Source organism: Nerophis ophidion, linkage group LG29, assembly GCF_033978795.1.
Source record: "Nerophis ophidion isolate RoL-2023_Sa linkage group LG29, RoL_Noph_v1.0, whole genome shotgun sequence".
Lineage (NCBI taxonomy): Eukaryota > Metazoa > Chordata > Actinopteri > Syngnathiformes > Syngnathidae > Nerophis > Nerophis ophidion.
Window position 1 is genome coordinate 13,808,348 of NC_084639.1, and position 24,859 is coordinate 13,833,206.

The window sequence follows — 24,859 nt, forward strand, 5'->3', positions numbered from 1 at the left end:
GAGGGGCGTCAAGAGGTTCGAGTCTAAAGTGGGGGTCGAGGATTGAGGGAGGCAGTCAGAGTCCAGAGGGGGATGCAGGGAAAAGAGGGACACACAGCTCTTTTTCCAGGCAATGGAAGTACTGTGGGGGCGACACAAGAAAACACACTGAGAACACGGAGAGGCAGAACACAGGGAGAACAGGATCGCATAAAGCAGGATGATCGCTTACTGTACGTCAAATGAGAAGTAAATTCCCGTCAGGATCCTTGGTCCACTGGTCCCTTTATAAAGCTTCACGCCATCAGTCACAGGTGTGTCAGGCGTGGACTGCCACCGGCTGCGGCGGAGAGTGGGCGTGGTCCGCTTGATGAGCGCGGGGGCATGTCTGAAGTGGGCTGTCAGCGGTTCTTCTGGGTGGACCCGCAGCGGAGGGAGACGCAGACTGCGCATGTGCCACAACATTACCTGTGTAAACAGGTCGTGAAAGTTTGCGCCCACATTGTATGTTTCATATGTTTTTAGGTGGGATTTACTGCTTGCAGACTTCTGAGTTTTAGCGGCCTCTAATCAGCTGCGTAAAGTTGCAAACAACGCTTGTAATACAATCGTTGCACTGTGACTCCACACAGCAGTAATAGGCTGACTAAAAAATGTTTAGTACCTTTTTATTTACATTACATTTTAATCAGCATACATGAACATAGTGGACATTTCCAAATCAGCACAAAAGTACAACTCGGATTTCAATAGTTTCCGTCGATAGGCTTACACCTTGCATCTTTCTAAAACAATAAATCTAGGGTCCTCCTGGTTGATTTCTATAAATGTGTTTCAATTCTATAAACAGTTTTGACACAAATTCCTCGAAGAAAAAATCACAATTTCACTGACATAGAATCAAGATATTCCTACCTCGTCTTCTAGTCTCAGTTGTCATTTTATCATGGGGGAAAAGTAAAGATAATGAAAATGTAAAATAAAAAATAGTAGCAGAATGTGTATCAGAGCACATTTTAATTTTGTGTGGTGAGGATTGAGTCATGAAGACACACGTCAGTGTACGTGCTGAATTCCTCTGCTGCCCTCGTATTTGTCTGCCTCGATCTGCCAGTTTTCCTGGAGACAAAGGTCGGCATGGAATAAACCAAAGAGTCCTCGTCTCTCTGAAGAAACAAGTCATGTGTGACATGAGAAGAAGCTGAAAACCAAGCAAAAATGCACAACATGTTTCTGCAAACTTCATTATACCTGCTGGGAGCGACTGAATGTTTCATCGAGTGTTTGTGGACCAGCTGAAAAATTGAAGAAAAAGCTTAAAAGAACAACCTATTGATTGATAATGCGCTTTTTTTTTTTTTTTTTTGTTTTTTTACCTTTGCAGCAAAAACAGTTGTTTGTCCTGATCTTGTTGATGAGGAAGGCTGACATAAAGAAACCTAAGGCCAAAGCAGCACTCAAGACAAAGATAACATACTTGTATGAATCGCAGCTGCTGGAATCTGAACGGTTGTGATTTAAAAAAACAAAACTGTTAATATTTATAGCAACAAGCATGAATGATGAATATGTCGATATAGATGAAAAAATTCTCACTCTTAATTTTGTATGAATCGCAGCTGCTGGAATCTGAACGGTTGTGATTAAAAAAAACAACTGTTAATATTTATATAGCAACAAACATTAATGATAAATATGTCAATACAGATGAATAAATTCTTACCTTCAATGTTGACTTTTGTTGGATTTCCCATGAAAATCCTCCCACATGTGACCACAGCACACAAGTAAGTTCCAGCATCAGAGGAGTTGATGTTCTTTTTGAAAGTGTGGACACATTTCTGTGTGGAATTATCTTTGATCTTGCATTCGCCATAAACAAAGCTGGGATGGACACTTTCTGGTCCAGTTCTGAACCAGGACACTTTGTGTCCATCCTGACAGATGTCATTCCCAGAGTGGGAGAGGACTGAGCACTGCAACTTCACAGGCGGTCCTGGTCGGACTTCAGAGACAACAGACACGGAGGGTTCTGGTTCTGGGAAGAGTGCAAGACAAATTGAAGTCTTTCAGCACTCTGTGACTTTGATTCCACAGATCGACATTTGCTATTGTTGATATCTTGAAGGTAAAAAATAATGTGATGTGTTAATGCAGAGGTTATATTTCTTGTAGTGCATGTAAAATTACAATAAAATATTATTTGTACATTTGGACATTTGCAGGCTGAATTATTGAACAAGTGGTCAAGTTCACATTAGTATCTATGAACAGAAGGTATGTCACAAAGTACGGAGAATGTATTATTCAAATAGTCTTCTAATTATTTGTCATATTTACCTGTGACCTGAAGGAATGTTCCTTTTAAAATCACGAGTTGATCTAATCGTACTCTGAAACAGTAGTAGATCGCCGTATCACTTTTCTCTACTTGACTTATTTGCAAAACAATTGTCTCTTGTTCCTTTTTGCCCGTGAAGCGATGTCCAGTATTTGATGTTAAAGGGCCTGAACTGTGAAATGATGTTGACTTCAAAACTTCAGGAGAGATTCCAGAAACAAATCGGATCCAAAATACGTATTGGACATTCGTAGTTGACCCCACGGTACATGTCAGAGAGACACTTTGTCCAGGTCCAACAGTCTTAGTGGAAAAAGTGTAAGCAACTGCACATTCTGTAGAGAAGAAGAGAAAAGTAGACATATTAATAAGAGTCATGTACAGTATGAACATGTCTCCATTGGAACTGAGCATGGACTTACCTCCACTTTGGAGCAGGAGCAGCAGATGAAGCACGATCCACATTTTCTCCTCTCGTTTGACCAAGTGAACATCAGACCATCTCAGTCAATCTTAGACTTGAACCACATCAAACCAGATGGGAGGGAACTATGTTGCTGCTATCTCATTGGCTCATCAGTGCCGCCGCTACCTCAGTGGAAATATGTCCTCCGAAACTTTCCAGTCCCTTTGTATCATCCTCTCACAGTGGTTTACTACTTTTTTTTAACCATGCAGTCTTTATGTGGCAAAGAAAACCGTTTCTGCAGATTTGTGCACATCACTAAAACACTCATTTATACTGCATCTGTGCTCAATTTAATTTAAACTTTTTCATTTGCAACTAATAAATGATACCAAGGAAGCCTCCACTAACTATCTTAATATCCCTTGTAAAGATTGGCCCTTCTATCTGAAGAGTTTTCAGGATGAAAGAGTGAGGAATCCAACAATGCTCTTCAGGGCCGTAGCCTTCCCAATACACTAGTTACCCTCTAGTACGAACACCAACGATAGGGTTGACATTAAAGACCGGATGGTCATCAATTAGTCAGGCGGGAGGTGGGGGCCTGGAAGGAGAGGGCAATAGACTGGAAAAATTACAATGAATTAATAGAATAATTAAAAGCAGGGTCAAACCGAAGGATGGGAGGTTACTTGAGCTTAACTGCAGAGGGATCAACTATCTTTTTGATAGGAAAGGGAACCTAGAACCTGTGCTGGTGTCATTCTTAAGGGGTATGTGTCTGGATGAGAGCCAAACGCAATGACCAGTAGTGTACCTCGAAAGAGGACATGCCTGGCACAGAGCGGATCATAGAATAGTCCATCCATCCATCCATCTTCTTCCGCTTACCCGAGGTTGGGTCGCAGGGGCAGCAGCCCAAGCAGGGAAGCCCAGGCTTCCCTCTCCCCAGCTACTTTGTCCAGCTCTTCCCGGGGGATCCCGAGGCGTTCCCAGGCCAGCCGGGAGACATAGTCTTCCCAACGTGTCCCGAGTCTTCCTCGAGGTCTCCTACCGGTCGGACGTGCCCTAAACACCTCCCTAGGGAGGAGTTCTGGTGGCATCCTGAGAAGATGCCTGAACCACCTCATCTGACGGCGGCTTTACTTTGAGCTCCTCCCGGATGGCAGAGCTTCTCACCCTATCTCTAAGGGAGAGCCCCACCACCCGGCGGAGGAAACTCAATTCAGCTGCTTGGATCCGTGATTTTGTCCTTTCGGTCATAACCCAAAGCTCATGACCGTATAGGTAAGGTTTGGAACAAAGATCGACCAGCAAATTGAGAGCTTTGCTTTTCTGATCAGCTCCTTCTACGCCAAAATGGATCGATACAGCGTCCGCATTATTGAAGACGCCGTACCATTCCGCCTGTCGATCTCACGATCCACTCTGAACAAGACTCCGAGGTACTTGAAATACTTCATTTGGGGCAGGGTCTCCTCCCCAACCCAGAGATTGCACTCCGCCCTTTTGCAGGCGAGAATCCCGGACTCGGAATTGGAGGTGCTGATTCTCATCCCAGTCGCTTCACACTCGGTTGTGAACCGATCCAGTGAGAGCTGAAGATCCTGGCCAGATGAAGCCATCACGACCAACTCAAAAGCAGAGACTTAATTCTGCAACCACCAAACCGCATCCCCTCAACGCCCTGAATGCGCCTAGAAATTCTGTCCATAAAAGTTATGAACAGAATCGGTGACAAAAGGCAGCCTTGGCGCAGTCCAACCCTCACTGGAAACGTGTCCGACTTACCACTGGCAATGCGGACCAAGCTCTGACACTGATTGTACAGGGAGTGGACCACCACAATCAGACAGTCCGATACCCCATACTCTCTGATTACTCCCCACAGGACTTTCTGAGGTGCACGGCCAAATGCCTTCTCCAAGTCCACAAATCACATGTAGACAGGTTTGGCAAACTCCCATGCACCCTCAAGGACCCTGCCGAGAGTATAGAACTGGTCCACAGTTCCACGACTAGGACGAAAACCACATTGTTCCTCCTGAATCCGAGGTTTGACTATCCGGCGTAGCCTCCTCTCCAGTACACCTGAATAGACCTTACCAGGAAGGCTGAGGATACCTGGAAGGACCTGTAGAAGGGGCCCGATGCGACTATTGGTCATACACCATGTGCCTCCAGTACACTGTGGGCTGCTTTTTTCATTTTAACTCGGCACACTCGGCATTGCGGATCCTTACAACTTATTTTAACTGATATCATTTGTAATATTGGCACAGATTACAAATATTGCGTCTGTAATGGCTATGTTGATGTCAAATAGCAGACACTATCGAGAAATTATCTTGGGTTGCTCTACAAACTTGACGTTATTACCAACAATGTATCGAGTAGGATGCAGGTCTGAAGCAAAGAAAGTTTTTTTGAAGGAATTTTCTGACGCAGAGTCATGGAAAAAAAAACTTTTGAATGTCTCAAAGTTCATTCAAAAGGCCCTGTGAAATCGTGGAAGGAGTTTTAAATCCAAAGGGAAAGACCGTTTGTGCCAACACTTACAGGGGTGCAAAAAAGTATTTGGTCAGCCACCGATTGTGCAAGTTCTCCCACTTTAAATGATGACAGAGGTATGTAATTTTCATCATAGGTACACTTCAACTGTGAGAGACGGAGTGTGACAAAAAAAATCCAGGAAATCACATTGTAAGAATTTTAAAGAATTTGTTTGTAAACTATGGTGGAAAATAAGTATTTGGTCAAGACATGATGTAAGTGGCTAATTAGCTATATTAGCCTACAATCAAAATGACTATTTGTCGCAGGATGACGCAAATCTCCGTTGGCAGAAAGGTTGAAATCTAAAATGTTTTTCTACACGTTTTTACAACATTGGAAAACATTAATAAAACTTCTCAGAGGGTGAGATAACTCCTGCAAACGACTGTCTTAGAACGGCCAAAGGTATTGATCAGTGGTTCTTAACCTTGTTGGAGTTACCGAACCCCACCAGTTTCAAATGCGCATCCACCGAACCCTTTTTTAATGAAAAATATATGTATTTTTTCTTTCAAATTTAAGACAAAGTTATATGTTTTTTTTTACCGGTGCACAAAATGAACCGTGCATGAACATCACCTTGTTCAAAGAACAAAACCAACACAGTGCATGAACTCACAACAACATTATTTACAATTACCTCTTACATACACTACTAAAATGTTCTCATATAAACAACTGAAATGTTTTTCTCTCACATACACTACTGAAACACTCTTATACACACTACTGAAACACTCCTATACATACTACTGAAATGCTCTCACATAAACAACTGAAATGTTTTTCTTTCACACACACACTACTGAAACACTCATATACACACTACTGAAAGAGTAGTGTGTATAAGAGTGTTTCAGTCGTGTTTTCTCTCACATACACTACTGAAACACTCTTATACACACTACTGACACTCTTAAACATACTACTGAAAAGCTCTCACATAAACAACTGCAATGTTTTTCTTTCACACACACTACTGAAACACTCTTATACACACTACTGAAACAGTAATGTGTATATTTTAGTTATTTATGTGAGAGCTTTTCAGTAGTATTTATAAATGCTCTCACTTAAATGCTCTCACATAAACAACTGAAAGGTTTTTTTACACATACACTACTGAAACACTCTTATACACACTGAAACAGTAGTGTGTATAAGAGTGTTTCAGTAGTGTGTGTGAGAGACAAACATTTCAGTTGTTTATGTGAGAGCATTTCAGTAGTGTATCTAAGAGGTAATTCTGAATAATGTCCCTATCAGGCCTGTTTGCAGGCATGGGTGATCAGGGTTCTCAATTATTCTCTGTCGTATGCTCTATGTATGAGTTCTATATTATTGATGTTTCCGATAACATTTCTTAGGCTGTTGATATATGTTGTTCGTTGTCGACCTGTAGCTTTCTTTCCTACTAGATTTTCTGTTAATATCAGTTTTTCTAAACTGTCTTTTCTCATGATATGTCCAAGAAATTTCAGCTGCCTTTTTCGCATTGTTGCAATTAGAAATCTTCTCATTTTTGCCCTTGCCCATACCTCTTCATTACTTTGCATATCATGGACTGAAAAGTCGAGTATTTTTTCCAAAGAACCACATTTCAGTTTTCTCTAATTTTCTCAGTTGTTGATTGTTTACAATACCTCTTTCAAGGAAGTTCTCTGCCTCACCTCGGTCTGCTGTTGGTGCATAAGCTTGTATGAGACCAATTTCAAAGGATGTTCCTCTAAGTTTAACAACAAGTACTCTGTCTGCAACTGTCCAAAGAATCATTTCAATGCCTTCGAACATTCGGGATCCAAAATGACTCGAACTCCTCTTTCGTGTTTCTCACCTCCAAAGTATAAAATTGTGTGGTTTTCTGATGTTATTTCACCGGCACCTTTCATCGTACTTCTGATAGTCCAAAAATATTGATCTTCATTCTGCTCATTTCTTGTTTGACATTATCTAGTTTCCCTTTCAGGTAAATAGTCTTCACATTCCATTTGATGATTTCCTTACATATACGTATGCGAACAGTAGCAAGATGGTGTTCTGGTGTCACCTTTTGCACGTGACTATCCCTACCAAGCGAGGTATCCCTAAGCTGGTTAGTGACCCCTTTACACTGTTGCTCGACAATTTTGAAAACTTTGATACCATGATTTTATTTGCAAGAGTTACTTATAGTAGTTTGCAATTCCTTTCTATAAGGGCAGTGCCTATACTAAGCATGTTTTCCCAGCCATTGTACAACACCAAAATATCTTCTGCCTATTTTCTGTCAAGACTAAGACTATGGAGTGGATTGTTTTCCCGAGGTGCGAAGCGACTGAATCGGACCTGGCATGAAGGTAATGACATATTTTAATTTTAACACTCAAAAGTATTACAAAAACAAAGGGTGTAAAAAAAACCCGCACAAAAGCAGAACTTTGGAGATAAAACAAAACTTGCAAACCATGGCATGAATAAAGAAAACTTACTTGGAACGAGAAAAGAGCAGGAAAATGTGCAGCATGGATCATCAGCATGGATAACAAGGGTGTATAGAGTGGGATGTTGCCAGGCTGTCTGCCTTGCAACTGCAGGCTTAAATAGTGATAGATAGATAGATAGATAGATAGATAGATAGATAGATAGATAGATAGATAGATAGATGGATAGATGGATGGATGGATGGATGGATGGATGGATGGATGGATGGATGGATGGATGGATGGATGGATGGATGGATGGATGGATGGATGGATGGATAGATAGATAGATAGATAGATAGATAGATAGATAGATAGATAGATAGATAGATAGATAGATAGATAGATAGATAGATAGATAGATAGATAGATAGATAGATAGATAGATAGATGGATAGATAGATAGATAGATGGATAGTACTTTATTGATTCCTTCAGGAGAGTTCCTTCAGCAAAATTAAAATTCCAGCAGCAGTGTACAGAGTTGAGATCAATTTAAAAAGTAAAAAATGAAGAATGGCGTTTTAAATGGAAACAAAATCGAAAAATATTAAAATAAGAATACAAATAAAAAGCAACAATGGGAATAAAAATATAACAGTGAAATAAGAATATAAAAAGAGAAACTAGGCAATAGTGACCATGTTATGAAAACGTTATTGTTTTGCATCCCCGTCATCCTAGTACCCCCCGGCCCCCTCCCCAGAGAGGAGTTTCACAGTCTAATGGCATGTGGGACAAAGGAGTTTTTGAGTCTATTGGTCCTGCTCTTGTGATGTGGTGATTGACAACAGGTGCATGAGTAATCAGGTGCATGACATGAGGACAGGTGAAAACTACTGGGTTGTCATGGAAACAAAGCAGGGAGTGAAAAAACAAGAACTGACAAAATCCAAAAACCAAACAGACCATAGCCAAACTAAACATGATCACCAGTACATGACATTTTTATCCATCACCTGCCTGCCGAGACTTCACCTAAACCTTGTTAGGGAGGCTAAATGGGTACTCCACTTTGCCCAAGGGTGGCCCACAGGCTAGCGGAGGGAAGGAATCTCCTACTGATCGGGGATTCCTCCCTACCCTGCCACCCAAGGTTATGAACATAGTCCATCCATCCATTCATACATCCATCCATCCATCCATCTTCTTCCGCTTATCCGAGGTCGGGTCGTGGGGGAAGCAACCTAAGCAGGGAAGCCCAGACTTCCCTCTCCACAGCCCAGACTTCCCTCTCCCCTGCCACTTCGTCCAGCTCTTCCCGGAGGATCCCGAGGCGTTCCCAGGCAAGCCGGAAAAGGTGATGTAACACAGTGGTGAACATGCCCTTTCCCAACTACTTTGGCACGTGTTGCAGCCATGAAATTCGAAGTTAATTATTATTTGCAAAACAAAAATAAAGTTTATGAGATTGAACATCAAATATCTTGTCTTTGTAGTGCATTCAACTGAATATGGGTTGAAAAGGATTTGCGAATCATCGTATTCCGTTTATATTTACATCTAACACGATTTCCCAACTCATTTGGAAACAGGGTTTGTACAACTTTTATGATCATTTCCAAAGCCTCTTTGCAGTTTTGGGAATAGTTTAATTTATGTTTAACAAGTTAATCACTTTTACATTAACATAAAAAAACATTTTCAAAAGGAGCAGGAAGAAGCAGTGCTTAATTTTTCCTACCTCATCTCTGTGTCTCCGTTATGATTTCTTACATAGAAAAAAAGTATTAGAATGTGTATTATTAACAGAATGTGTATCTGAACACATTTTAATTTTGTGTGGTGAGGATTGTGTCTTGAAGACACACGTCAGCGTACGTGCTGAATTCTTCCGCTGCCCTCGTATTTGTCTGCCTCGCTCTGTCATTTTTCTTAGTGACAATGGCCGGCATGGAATAAACCAAAGAGTTCTCGTCTCTCTGAGGAAACAAGTAATTTGTGACATGAGAAGAACCTGAAAACCAAGCAATGATGCAGAAAACATTTTTACAAACTTCCTTACACCTGCTCGGGGCGACTGAACGTTTCCTCGAGTGGACCGGCTCAAAAATTGAAGACAAAGCATAGAAGAGCAAACTAATGAGTAATCATGTTGAGCTTTTTTTGTTTTTACCTTTACAGCAAAGACATCGTTTTGTCCTGATCTTGTTGATGAGGAAGGCTGACATAATAAAACTTAAGGCCAGAGCAGCACTCAAGACAAAGACAACATACTTGTTTGAATCACAGTTGCAGCCATCTGGATAGTTATGATTAAAAAAAATAAATACTTTTTTAGCAAAAAACATTTATGATGAATCTGTCAATACTACTGAATTAATATTTACCTTGGGTGTTGTTGACTTTTATTGGATTTCCCATGAAAATCCTCCCACATGTGACCACAGCACACAAGTAAGTTCCAGCATCAGAGGAGTTGACGTTCTTTGAGAAAGTGGGGACACATTTCTGTGCGGATTTATCTTTGATCTCCTCGCATTCGTCATGAGTGTAAACAAAGCTGGGATGGACACTTTCTGGTCCAGTTCTGAACCAGGACACTTTGTGTCCATCCTGACAGATGTCATTCCCAGAGTGGGAGAGGACTGAGCACTGCAACTTCACAGGCGGTCCTGGTTGGACTTCAGAGACAACAGACACGTAGGATTCTGGTTCTGGGAAGAGTGCAAGACAAATTGAAGTCTTTCAGCACTCTGTGACTTTGATTCCACAGATCGACATTCACTTCTGTTCAAATCTTGACGGTAAAAAATTACTGTGATGTGTTAATGCAGAGGTTACAGCTGCCAAATTAACATCAGTATCTATGAACAGACGATATGTAAATTGTAGATTTAAACTGTTTTCTAATTATTTTTTGTCATATATACCTTTGACCTGAAGGAATGTCCCAGTCAAAAACGTCATGTTGTATCAATGCAGTTTGACACAGTAGTAGATTGCTGTATTGGTTTTCTCTACTTGGTTAATTTGCCGAACAAATGTTTCCAATACTTTTTTGGCTGTGATGCGATGTCCGTTCTTTCCACGTTCAATAAAGCCTAAATTTAAGAATGCCGTCGAAGCTAAAACTTCAGGAAAGGTTTTAGAAACAAGTCGGATCCAAAACAGGTAGTCAGTGTTCCTATTGCTCCCGCGAGGACATGTCAGAGAGACACTTTGTCCAGGTCCAACAGTCTAAGTGGAAAAAGTGTAAGCACCTGTACATGCTGAAGAGAAAACAAGACATATTAATAAGAGTCATGTACAGTATGAACATGTCTCCATTGGAACTGAGCATGGACTTACCTCCACTTTGGAGCAGGAGCAGCAGATGAAGCACGATCCACATTTTCTCCTCTCGTTTGACCAAGTGAACATCAGACCATCTAGACAGCATCTTAAGGTTATTGACTTGAACCACATCAAACCAAATGGGAGGGATCTATTTAGGGGCTATCTCATTGGCTGCCATCATTGTCACATCTACCTCAGTGGAAATATATCCACCCAAACTTTCCAGTCTGTATATATATATTTTTTTTTATTCTACAACATACAAGACCAGATTAGAATAGTGGTTTTCTATGGTTTTCTGACAAGCCCTGTGTGGAGAGCCGGAGCCGACAGTCCAAAAGAGAGGCAGGGCACACTGGAGCGAGAGGCAGACGACACGGGTGACTGAAAAGCAACCGGAAAAATACTTTTCCTTTTGGAAAATAAAGAAAGCCAAAACTGCTCAAAACCAAGTCCTTCCTTGGTGGTCCCTGGAACCCGCACGACAGTGAGAGTCGTTCACATTTTGTCAAGGTTTCATTTTTGGGTTTCTTTTCAGACGCCCGCGTCGTCTTCCGGGTTGCATGCGCTTCGTCTCGTTCTGTCGTTGTCTCTCCACCTCTCTCTTTGACGTTCACGGCTGCCGCCCTTTTAAACAGCGCGAGAGGATTCATTAATCATATCTAGGTGCGCGATCCACGCACCTGATCTCGATTGTGGCGTCGCTCCTGGCAAGCCACCCCTCGCCGCTCGCTCGCCATCCCCGCCGCCATCCCTGCCTCTCTGTCGGACTGTCGGCTCCGCCTCTCCACACCCTGGTAAAGTAGTGCCTCCACTTACAAGATGTATGGGTTCTGTGGCTAAGCTATTAACTCAAAACACTTCTAGCGATTAAATTCATTAATACCAATTTTAGTGCTTGGCCCCCCGAGACAGCATCGTTTTAACATCTAACATGACTTTCAAAAAGATAAAACAGCTTTTAGATAATGCATTAAACAATGTGACAAGGTTTTCCAAAATAAATCAACTCAAGTTATGGAAAAATATGCCAACATGACACTGCCATATTTATTATTGAAGTCACAAAGTGCATTATTTTTCTTTAACATGCCTCAAAACAGCAGCTGGGAATTTTGGGACATGCTCTCCTTGCGAGAGCATGGGGAGGTTGAGGTGAGCGGGGTTGGTGGGGGTTTGAGGTGGGAGGGGGGTAGGCGGTAGGGAAAGGTGTATATTGTAGCGTCCCGGAAGAGTTAGTGCTGCAAGGGGTTCTGGGTATTTGTTCTTTTGTGTTTATGTTGTGCTACGGTGCGGATGTTCTCCCGAAATGTGTTTGTCATTCTTGTTTGGTGTGGGTTCACAGTGTGGCGCATATTTGTAACAGTGTTAAAGTTGTTTATATGGCCAATCTCATTGTGACCTGTATGGCTGTTGACCAAGTATGCCTTGCATTCACTTGTGCGTGTGAAAAAACATAGATATTATGTGATTGGGCCAGCATGCAAATGCAGTGCCTTTAAGGCACGCCCCCAATATTGTTGTCTGTGTGGAAATCGGGACAAATTCGGGAGAATGGTTGGCCCAGGAGATTTTCGGGAGTGGGCACTGAAATTCGGAAGTCTCCCAGGAAAATCGGGAGGGTTGGCTAGTATGACTGGGAGAAGCAACTGCTCTGTACTTCTCCCAACGTCCGTGTACCACTCCGCACAGCAGCGTTTAAAAAATCATAATTTGTTCTTTTTGAAACCGATACCGATAATTTTCGATATTACATTTTAAAGCGTTTATCGGCTGATAATTTTGGCAGTCCGATATCATCTGATGTCTCTAATGATAATGGTGTGCCAAGGCATACTTACATTGTCTATTTAACGCTTTAATCTCTAGAGTCTACATCAGACCTGGGCAAATTAAGGCCACATGCGGCCCGTTGAGCTTTTCAATCTGGCTCGCCAGACATTCACTAATAATCTTTTAGGTCTTCAAGATGGAAAGTGTAGCTGCCATTTTGATGTGCAGACATGTTTTCTAACGACCAAAAGTCTTCAACTATACAAAGTATTTCAATGGTTGGAGTCAGCGCTTGTGGATGATATACCAGTTACTATGGTAATCTAATTAGTTACTAAGGTGATCTAATTAGTTACTATGGTAATGTAAGTCACAGCAGCTCAGACGAGTCACCAAGCAGTGTGGGTGGGGAGCGTTTCCACAGATGTAGAAGGAGATTTTCACAACAAAGTTCTAAAGCTTAGTGATATATCAGACATATCAGATTGTAGGTGGCTTTATTTTGTACCCTTCGCGCTCATTTTTCACTATTTGTTGCATTTGTGTTGCGTTTCCCTTGATTGTAAAATGTGTCGATCGAAAGGGGGTGTGACGTTCATATTTTGTCAATATTCAGTATTTTATCATTAATAGAAAAATGTAAAATTCCTTTATATTTTTAAGGCAGTCTGTCATCATGTTTTTAGCATTCAATCAGACATTATTGTGACGTTTTGTATTAGTGTTCCTAAAAATAGATATACCGGCCCCCAGACACATTTTTGTCTTTAAATGTGTCAAACATGGACTGGGACTTGGATTGTTTCTTCAATGCAAAGGATGATTGGCACGAGCCAGGCGTGAATGAAGGTACATTTTTATTTATATTCTAACAAAACTTCAAAAAAAGGCAAAACAAGGGCGCTCACAAGGAGGTACGAATACTAGGCTACAAAATACAAACATGAAACAAAAACACTTGCAGGGTGGCATGAAAAAACAAAACTTGCACTGAGGCATAAGTAAAAAACTTACGTGGCGTGGACAAAAACGAACAGCATAACATGGCATGAAGCAGATAGGAATTTAGAGGTATGTAGTTAAGGTAAAATTGCCAGGACGAAAACAGAAACAGAATGGCTTAAAAAATGACCATGATAATGATTAACAGGTGTGAAAACTGAGTACCGGGGCGTGACTTGGAGACAAGGTAGAAACTAATGAGATACTATGGAAACCAAGAAAACAAAGAAGTGCAAACGCAGGAACTGAATGTCCAAAAAACAAAACATAACATGACCAAAACAAAACATGATATCCTGGGCATGACAAAATGTGGCCCCCGAGTCAAAATAATTGCCCAAGTCTGGTCTACATCAACTTCAGAGCTATCCATCAATTCTAAGTTGTTGGGGGTTTTTTTTATATTCCATTTTTTTTGTTTTCTGCCATTTTTGTCAAAGAAAACTATGTTATTTTGTTTTGTTTTATGGCAACCACACAAAGTATGCAAAATCTTCCACCAAAGTGGAATATTTGATGTGAAGTATTCAAAGCCTTGGATAGGTCAATAATTCATAAAAACATTGATTTTGATTCAATATTATGTTTTGAGCAATGACAGTTTTAAATAAGTAAAAAAAAAAAACAGCTCTGTTTTATTAGTCATCTGTGAACAACTTGCACTGTTGTCGTGTTAGTTCTATGGACCACTCAGGAAGGACATGATTGAGCAGGTTTGACTCTTGTTTATTTTTCAATAACAAGCTGTCTTCCGATCTGGTCGCTTTTCCGCTGCTCGCTCCTCGGTCGCTTTTCAGCCGGCCGCGTCTCCGTCTCTCGTGTCTCGCTCTCTGTTGCTCTCGCTCTTCAGGTTCTGCTGCCGGCTCTCCTCCTCCTTCTTCCTTCTCCACCTCTTCCCTGACATTCACTGCTGCTGCCCTTTTAAACAGTGCGAGAGGATTGTTAAATTGTATCCAGGTGCGCGATCCACGCACCTAATCTTGCTCGTGGCGTCGCTCCCGGCACGCCCCGCCTCGCCGTTTGCATGCATTCCCCGCCTCCTTGCCACCATCTTGCTCCAGCATGCCCTACCACTCTGTCGGACCGTCGGCTCCGCCTCTCCACATCAACATTGTAACTTTTTCTAAATTACATTTTACCTGGAACAATCAAATGTTAGTTGTAGGGTTGACATTTTATTCACTTTCATTTTCTTGTGGCTGGCTATGTACTGAAATAGTCGTACGAAAGTAAATAAAATATATTGGTCCCCGCACCCTTAATGTTTGTTTCAGTTTGCAAAACATACACACACTTGTTTATTAGTTTGTATTTAGTCGGACGTCAAGATACATTATCATGGTTCAGGCCCATGTTACAAATCGGGACCCTTGTTGTTTGTTCAACCCTAGGGGCTCACAAAGCCGATAAACACCCACACACGCACTTCATGCTTACTGACCATAAATACTGTCTGACTCTCTTTCATACACAGACATACAAATAGTAGCATTTCCTGTGATGGAAAAAAACAACCTGAGCAGAATTTGATATGAGGTGCATGAAGTGTTTTGTGGCTTTGTCAGTTGACACAAACAGGTTTAGTTTCACAAGCGCTGTACATTTTGAATAAGCGCAAACAGGAGGTGGCTGCTGCACAACCATTGGAGGACAGAAGGCCTTCGTCTGTTTGGATGACATAAATAAACTGCTTTTAGCAGTTCAATCAAATCTATCAGGTTATGTACAAAACCCCAAACCAGTGAAGTTGGCATGTTGTTTAATTTGTAAGTAAAAACAGAATACAAAAATTAGCAGATTATTTTCAATTTATATTCAATTGAATAGACTCCAAAAACAAGATATTTAATGGTTTGAACTGAAAAACTAGTTTTTTTCATTTCTCGTATTTCTGGCTTCATATGCGCCACACATCTTCAATGGTAGACAGGTCTGGACTACAGGCAGGCCAGTCTAGTATCCGCACTCTTTTACTATGAAGCCACGCTATTGTAACACGTGGCTTGGCATTGTCTTGCTGAAATAAGCAGGGGCGACCACGATTTTAGCATTAATGGTGCCTTCACAGACGTGTAAGTTACCCATGCCTTGGTCACTAATACACCCTTTTACCATCACAGATGCTGGCTTTTGAACTTTGCGCCGAGAACAATCCGGATGGTTCTTTTTCCTCTTTGTTCCGGAGGACACGATGTCCAGAATTTCCAAAAACTATTTGAAATCTGGACTCGTCATACTACAGAACACTTTTCACTTTATGTCAGTCCATCTTAGATGGGCTCGGGCCTAGCGAAGCCGGCGCCGTTTCTGGGTGTTGTTGATAAATGGCATTCGCTTTGCATAGTAGAGTTTTAACTTGCACTAACAGATGTAGCGACCAACTGTGGTTACTGACAGTGGTTTTCTGAAGTGTTCTTTAACCTATGTGGTGATATCCTTTACACACTGATGTCGCTTTTTGATGCAGTACCACCTAAGGAATCCAAGGTCTGTGATATCATCGCTTAAGTGCGGTGATTTCTCAAGATTCTCTGAACCTTTTGATGACATTACGGACCGTAGATTGTGAAATCCTTAAATTCCTTGCAATAGCTCGTTGAGAAAAGTTGTTCTTAAACTGTTGGGCAATTTGTTCACAAAGTGGTCACCCTCGCCCCATCCTTGTTTGTGAATGATTGAGCATTTCATGGAAGCTGCTTTTATACCCAATCATGGCACCCACCTGTTACCAATTAGCCTGTTTACCCGTGGGATGTTCCAAATAAGCGTTTGATGAGCATTTCTCAACTTTCTCAGTCATTTTTGCCACCTGTTCCAGCTTTTTTAAACATGTTGCAGGCATCAAATTCCAAAGGAGCAAATATTTGTAAAAAAATAAAGTTTTTCAGTTCGAACATTAAATATCTAGTCTTTACAGTCTATTCAATTGAATATAGGTTAAAAAGGATCAGCAAATCATTGTATTCTGTTTTATCTACCATTTACAAAACGTGCCAATGTCATTGGTTTTGGGTTTTGTGAAAAAAAACAAAAAACATAATTAATTAATACAAATATTATTCGGCTTTTAAACCCAATGGGTTATAGTTTCTCAAAAAAGTAAAAAACTCTAAATTAATGTTTTTAGTGTGAAAATAACATATATTTCCTGACAATGGGCAAGTAAGATTCTTGTTTTATCGAATTTGAAAAGAAAATCTGAATTTAAAAGCATATCAAGTTGCAGCCTAACACCTCAACAAATTATAAATAACTATACCGGTGTTTGTATATTAACGGTCTGGAATATATTTCCCTGTGTTTGGTTTGATTTCATCCCGACTTCCACCCGAGTGCAGCTGGGATAGGCTCCAGCACCCAAGTGACCCCAAAAGGGACAAGCAGTAGATAATGGTTGGGTGGCTGGTTTATTTTCCTGTCCAGCGCTCTTATTTTGTTACTAATTTCCTGTCACTGATAAGTAAGTAAGTAATTACATTTTACTTATAAAGCGCTTTTTACAGATCGAAATACTCTCACCTGCTGTTGATTGGCAGCCGGCCCACACCTGGTGCTAATCAGCATGTTTCTATTTATGCCTGTCTTGCGCGCTCTTCAGTGCTTGAGGATCAATCAATCAATCAATCAATCAATGCCTATTTAGGCTACAACGACATCCGCGGTACAGAGCCCACATAAGGTCAAGGAAAAACTCACCCCAGTGGTACGTCGATGTGAATGACTATGAGAAACCCCCCCTAGGGGAGACCGAAAGCAATGGACGTCGAGTGGGTCTAACATAATATTATGAAAGTCCAGTCCATAGTGGATCTAACATAATAGTGAGAGTCCAGTCCATAGTGGGGCCGGCAGGAGACCATCCCAAGCGAAGACGGGTCAGCAGCGCAGAGATGTCCCCAACCGATGCACAGGTAAGCGGTCCACCCCGGGTACCAACGCTGGACGGCAAACACTTCATTCATGGCCACGGGACCTGTGTCTCCCCCCTCCCCTCCACAAGGGAGAGGGGGGCAGAGGACAAAAGAAAAGAAACGGCAGATCAACTGGCGCAGTGGGAGAGTGGCCGTGCGCAACCCGAGGGTCACTGGTTCAAATCCCACCTAGTACCAACCTCGTCACGTCCGTTGTGTCCTGAGCAAGACACTTCACCCTTGCTCCTGATGGGTGATGGTTGGCGCCTTGCATGGCAGCTCCCTCCATCAGTGTGTGAATGTGTGTGTGAATGGGTAAAAGTGGAAGTAGTGTCAAAGCGCTTTGAGTACCTTGAAGGTAGAAAAGCGCTATACAAGTACAACCCATTTATTTATTTATTTATTTAAAGGCTAGAGTATACGAATGAGTTTTAAGATCGGACTTAAATGCTTCTACTGAGGTAGCATCTGTAACTGTTAACCGGACGGCATTCCAGAGCTCTATAGCCCGCAAGCTTTTTTTGGGCTCTGGGAATCACTAATAAGCCGGAGTTCTTTGAACGCAGATTTGTTGCCGGGACATAATGGAAGATTGGAGGATTGACTTATGTTTGTGAACTCTTACATGCAAGACTGCTTTCTTCTGTCTAAATATATTAAAATCCTCTTCCCTGATCCTGGTTCCTGCCTCTAGGGGTCAATACAACCTCAGCCATGCGAGTTCCTGACAGCTGTTGGTTGATTTACTTTGATAAGATTAGGTTCCTTAGAACTTCATTGATCTTTTGGGTGTGTGCCCTCATTCAGGTTCCAGGAAAATATGATTGTACATTGCAGAAAACACTGTGTAATTACTGTCAGAATTAAAAGTAATAAATAATAAGAACAACTTAAATGCAGGACTAAAACATTCTATTCGTACTTGAGACTTAAAATTGTCTCATGAGGGACAGTGGACAGCCAGTACTTCATCCATGGCCCCCCTACACAAGGGAGAGGGGGGCAGAGGAGAAAAGAAACGGCAGATCAACTGGTCTAAAAAGGAGGTCTATTTAAAGGCTAGATTATACAAATGAGTTTTAAGATGGGACTTAAACGCTTCTACTAAGGTAGCATCTCTAACTGTTACCGGGAGGGCATTCCAGAGTACTGGAGCCCGAATAGAAAACGCTCTATAGCCCGCAGACTTTTTTGGGGCTCTGGGAATCACTAATAAGCCGGAGTTCTTTGAACACAGATTTCTTGCCGGGACATATTGGAGGATTGATTTATGTATGTGAACTGTTACATGCAAGATGTCATGTCCTGGTGATCCTGTTTAGTTTGGCTATGTTCTGTTTGGTTTTTGGATTTTGTCAATTCCTGTTTTTTCACTCACTGCTTTGTTTCCATGATAACCCATTAGTTTTCACCTGTCCTCATGTCATGCACCTGATTCATTTGGACTCATGCACCTGTTGTCAATCACCACATCACTATTTAAGCCTGCAGTTGCCAGGCAGTCAGGTGGTGACATCACCCTCTACACACCCCTTGTTATTCATGCTGATGATCCATGCTACGCTTTTTCATGCTCGTTTCTTGTCACAGTAAGTGTTTTCGTTTTTTTGTCCATAGTTCTGCCTTTGTGCTGGTTTTTGTTCTCATAGCCAAGTTTTGTACCTCCGCTGTGAGCGCCTTTTGTATATACCCTTTGTTTTTGTAGTACTTTCGAGTTAATATTAAAAGATGTCATTACCTTCACGCCATGTCCAGTCCAGTCGCTTTGCACCACGGGAAAACAAACATCAACAAAGTCCAAGTCTTGACACGAGACTGCTTTCTTCCGTTTAATTATATTAAAATCCTCTTCCCTGACCCCCGTTCTCCTGGTTCCTGCCTCTTGAGGTCACTACAACTGCAGCCATGCGAGTTCCTGACAGCTGTTGGTTGATTTACTTTGATAAGATTAGGTTCCTTAGAACTTCATTGAGCTTTTGGGTGTGTGCCCTCATTTAGGAACACATGATTGTACATTGCAGTAAAACATTGTGTAATTACCAGAGGTGGGACCAAGTCATTGTTTTACAAGTAACAAGTAAGTCTCAAGTCTTTGACCTCGAGTCTCGAGTCAAGTCCCAAGTCAAGACAGGCAAGTCCCGAGTCAAGTCCCAAGTCAAGTCAGGCAAGTCTCAAGTCAAGTCCCAAGTCCTGCATTTTGAGTTTCGAGTCATTTCAAGTCCTTTTAACCACAAACTAATACATTTACACAGATTGTGTATGCTTTTAAAACGCTGTATGTATTTACAGTATAATAAAAAAATTGTGCTGACATTGCACTTCATAATAGTACTATTAACCAGTTATTTTAAACATTTAACTCATTCCTTTACAGAATGAACACATTTGGAAAAACAAGTACAAATGTACTTATTTGCACAAACGTGTTAACATTGTATTTCCATGGCATATAGCATTGGAACTAGTTCCAGAGCAGTTTCTATCCTGTTCTTACCTCATCTCATTGATCTCATCTCATACTGTATGTGTGTTTATGTGCGCGTACACATGGAAAACATAACAAATACATGAACATAACAAGGAACAGAGTTGTACTTTTTAGAATTCATGGCCCTATGGAAAATTAACCAGCCGCCACTGATTATGAAGCATTCTCATTTTAGGCAAAGTATAAGACAATACTGTCTTAACAGTATAACTGTAATCAGGAATAAGTCTTCTAGTAACAATATTCAAATACTAACTTTGTTGGGTAAGACAGAATTTGCTGTGAAACAGATTGGTGGTTTTAGCTGATATAAAGACTTTCAGGTGTTTATATATGTTTAAGTTGGCAGACACTTTTATCCAAAGCAACATACATGAAAAATACATTTAAAACAATCACTGTAAACATGATCATTTAAGGGAAGAATGTAATAGAAAATATTAATACAAAGTGTCAAGACAGAATAAACTATCTGCTGTTGCAGCAACAGAAATACAGTCTATAAGCTATATAGATATCTAATGTATTCATACATTGTTTATGTAGGATATACACATGTATATATAACCTAATCATATTGTTTCTTCAATTTAGAAATAGCTGACCTTTTTTTCCCCTTCTCTGGGATTATTATTCCCAGTTTTGATCTTGGACGTCTGATTATTTATAGCATATAAGAATATTCTATTATTTTTAAGCAAACTATGAACACGCCAAAAAAATGTGTCCTTTATCATAGTTACACGTATGACAAAAAAGCGCGTGAATATCAGTGGTATTCAGTGAGGTAAAATGAATTAAATGTGCTGACAGTTCACTGCTCCTGCCAAATGAATTGCCCTGAGTGGAGCGGATCACCACTCCAAGATGGCGGCCCCGCGTCACGTCAGCGGCGATAGGCAGTAGCGCTCGATGCTGCGTCTACTTATAAGATGCGGCAATTCGTTTTTTGTTGACCAAGTCATAGTTTTTATACCCGAACAAAACAAATTTTGGCATAACTTTTCCTCACTGGCGTGTTGTTTGAGAGATTTTTCGTTGGTTTTCATGTAATTTGATTGGCTGAATGCTCCATCCATCCATCCATTTTCTACCACTTATTCCCTTTCGGGGTCGCGGGGGGCGCCTGCGCCTATCTCAGCTACAATCGGGCGGAAGGCGGGTACACCCTGGACAAGTCGCCACCTCATCGCAGGGCCAACACAGATAGACAGACAAAATTCACACTCACATTCACACACTAGGGCCAATTTAGTGTTGCCAATCAACCTATCCCCAGGCGCATGTCTTTGGAAGTGTGTTACGAAAATTACGTGGATGTAATTTGATTGGCTGTTGTTCTGACAGGTAGCGCACACGCCGCTATTGCACACACGCTGACAGACACGGACAGATACGGAGCGCTCCTGAATAACTTTTTAATCGTTGGGTTTTGGGGAAAGTAGCAGGTCATGCCAAGTCAAAAGGCTCAAGTCCAAGTCAAGTCACAAGTCATTGATGTTGAAGTCTAAGTCGAGTCGCAAGTCTTTTTACATTTTGTCAAGTCGAGTCTAAAGTCATCAAATTCATGACTCGAGTCTGACTCGAGTCCGAGTCATGTGACTCGAGTCCACACCTCTGGTAATTACTGGCAGAATTAGGAGTATTAACTCCTCCTGGTACCCCAGCACCTCCAAAACCCTCAAATCTAGACTCCAAACATCCCAGAATAAGCTAATCCGGTTACTTTTAGACCTCCACCCCAGATCACACCTCAATCCAACCCACTTCTCCAAAGTGGGCAGGCTCAGGGTGGAGGACAGAGTAAAACAACTTTCACTGAGCCTAGTCTATAAAATCCGCTACACCTCCTTGATACCGAAGTACATGTCAAATTACTTCCTTAACGTAAATGACCGCCATAACCACAACACCAGGGGGAGCTCCACAGACCACGTTAAACCCAGATTTCGATCTAACAAAGGTCTTAACTCAATCTCTTTCTATGCCACATCAATGTGGAATGCACTCCCAACAGATATAAAAGTAAGTGCATCTCTATATTCCTTCAAAACCGCTCTAAAACAACACCTCTAAGCAACTTCAACACTTTACTAATACCCTCCTCCATTCACATCCCATCTCCCTGGATTATAAACAACTCAAATGTACTTCTAATGTATATACTTGTTCTTATGCTATCTGAACTCACTATGTTCTCTGCTGGCTGTACATATCCTACTAAATAAGACCTACACTGTTTCAATGTCCACATTTCTCTGTTGATGCAATTGTTGATGACTGAAGTTCTGATATCAACCAAAGCTCCTCATCCCACCCCCCGGATTGTAAATAATGTAAATAATTCAATGTACATACTATGATGATTAACTTGTGTGATGACTGTATTATGCTGATAGTATATATTTGTACCATGAATTGATTAACGTTGAAAAACGTATTCGGGTGTTACCATTTAGTGGTCAATTGTACGGAATATATACTGTACTGTGCAATCTACTAATAAAAGTATCAATCAATCAATCAATCAATCAAAACTAATAAAAACAACTTAAATGCAGGACTAAAACATTTTATTCGTACTTTAGACTTGAACTTGTCTCACGAGGGACCAATAAATGAGTCCAGAATGAATGACATCAAACATCTCTGTAATTCCAACCCGTAGTGACACTTTCACCTAAGGTGTGTCTCACGTTCGGCCTCCTTCGTAAACAACCAAATCTGTTTAATATTAACTCTGCCTATCAACTCATAAAGTACGGCATCGGCGGCCACTCCTTGTCTGTGTGTGCCGAAGGGGCCGACCGTTTTATTATGAAAGTTTACACTCCGCCAGCTTTGCTTTCATACAGTGTGTCCTTTGAATCATGGAAGTCTTTGTTTTGTGCGCGGCGTGTCTGTGGAGTTTAAACGTCGCCGCTTTCAACCTGGACACCCACCATGTCCTGGAGAAGACCGGAGACCAGGGCAGCCTCTTTGGGTTTTCCATTGCCTTCCATCAGCAGCTGAACCCTACCAAAAAGAACTTGTAAGTGATTGTGAGATAGTTGACAATAAATAAGATCCATTACATCCCAGAAAGAGAGTATTAGTCTTACATTTCAGTTATGATATTAGTTATGGTATTTTGTGGTAGAAGTTACAGTTTGTCATTACACCATATACAAACCCCATTTCCATAGGAGTTGGGAAATTGTGTTAGATGTAAATATAAACAGAATATAATGATTTTCAAATCATTTTCAACCCATATTCAGTTGAATATGCTACAAAGACAACATATTTGATGCTCAAACTGATAAACTTTTTTTTTTTTGCAAATAATCATTAACTTTAGAATTTGATGCCAGCAACACGTGACAAAGAAGTTGGGAAAGGTGGCAATAAACACTGATGAAGTTGAGGAATGCTCATCAAACACTTGTATGGAACGTCCCACAGGTGTGCAGGCTAATTGGGAAAAGGAGGGTGCCATGATTGGGTATAAAAGCAGCTTCCATGAAATGCTAAGTAATTCACAAATAAAGACGGGGTGAGGGTCACCAGTTTGTAAGCAAATTGTCGAACAACATTTCTCAACAAGCTATTGCAAAGAATTTAGGGATTTTACCATCTACTGCCCGTAAAATCATCAAAAAGTTCAGAGAATCTGGAGAAATCATTACACGTAAGAGATGATATTATGGACTTTTGATCCCTCAGGCGGTACTGAATCAAAAACCGACATCAGTGTGTAAAAGATATCACCACATGGCATCAGGAACACTTCAGAAAACCACTATCAGTAACTACAGTTGGTCGCTATATCTGTAAGTGCAAGTTAAAACTCTACTATGCAAAGCCAAACCCATTTATCAGCAATATCCTGAAACGCCGCCGGCTTCTCTGCGCCCGTGCTCATCTAAGATGGACTGATGCAAAGTGGAAAGGTGTTCTGTGGTCTGATGAGTCCACATTTCGATTTATATTTGGAAACAGAGGGCGTGGTGTCCTCCAGAACAAAGAGGAAAATAACCATCCGGATTGTTATAGGCGCAAAGTTCAAAAGCCAGCATCTGTGATGTTATGGGGGTGTATTAGTGCCCAAGGCATGGGTAACTTACACATCTGTGAAGGCACCATTAATGCTGAAAGGTCCATACAGGTTTTGGAGCAACTTATGTTGTCATCCAAGCAACGTTATCATGGATGCCCCTGCTTATTTCAGCAAGACAAGTGTTAGAACAGCGTGGCTTCGTAAAAAAAGAGTGCGGGTACTTTCCTGGCCCGCCTGCAGTCCCGACCTGTACCCCATCGAAAATGTGTGGCGCATTATGAAGCGTAAAATACGACAAGACCCCGGACTATTGAACAACTTAAGCTGTACATCAAGCAAGAATGGTAAATAATTCCACTTTCAAAGCTTCAACAATTAGTTTCCTCAGTTCCCAAACGTTTATTGAGTGTTGTTAAAAGAAAAGGTGATGTAACACAGTGGTGAACATGCCCTTTCCCAACTACTTTGGCATGTGTTGCAGCCATGAAATTCTAAGGTAATTATTATTTGCAAAAAAAAAAAAAGTTTATGAGTTTGAACATCAAATATCTTGTCTTTGTAGTGCTATCAATTGAATATGGGTTGAAAAGGATTTGCAAATCATTGTATTCCGTTTATATTTACAT

At 41.1% G+C, this 24,859-nt stretch overlaps 2 protein-coding genes across 3 annotated transcripts in view; one reads left to right on the top strand and one right to left on the bottom strand.

Moving 5' to 3' along the window:
• Positions 1-631: 631 nt before the first annotated feature.
• On the bottom strand, positions 632-2,807 carry LOC133545892 (immunoglobulin gamma-1 heavy chain-like). 2 transcript variants are annotated; one of them, XM_061891610.1, is made up of 7 exons: positions 2,743-2,807; positions 2,320-2,655; positions 1,703-2,017; positions 1,576-1,608; positions 1,356-1,481; positions 1,231-1,274; positions 632-1,098 (listed from the first exon to the last, which is right to left on the bottom strand). In XM_061891610.1, the coding sequence occupies exons 1-7, from the start codon at positions 2,783-2,785 to the stop codon at positions 1,036-1,038; spliced, it is 960 nt and encodes a 319-aa protein (XP_061747594.1). In that variant the 5' UTR covers positions 2,786-2,807; the 3' UTR covers positions 632-1,035. The 2 variants fall into 2 exon arrangements, with proteins under 2 accessions (XP_061747594.1, XP_061747593.1); XM_061891609.1 differs by having other exon boundaries at positions 632-1,145.
• Positions 2,808-22,991: 20,184 nt separating this feature from the next.
• The window catches only part of LOC133546025 (integrin alpha-6-like), a 61,699-nt gene continuing 59,831 nt past the window's right edge, over positions 22,992-24,859 (top strand). The window contains exon 1 of the mRNA XM_061891831.1: positions 22,992-23,225. Coding sequence (XP_061747815.1) covers positions 23,065-23,225 — 161 coding nt within the window. The 5' untranslated portion in view covers positions 22,992-23,064. The remainder of the gene's footprint in view (positions 23,226-24,859) is intronic.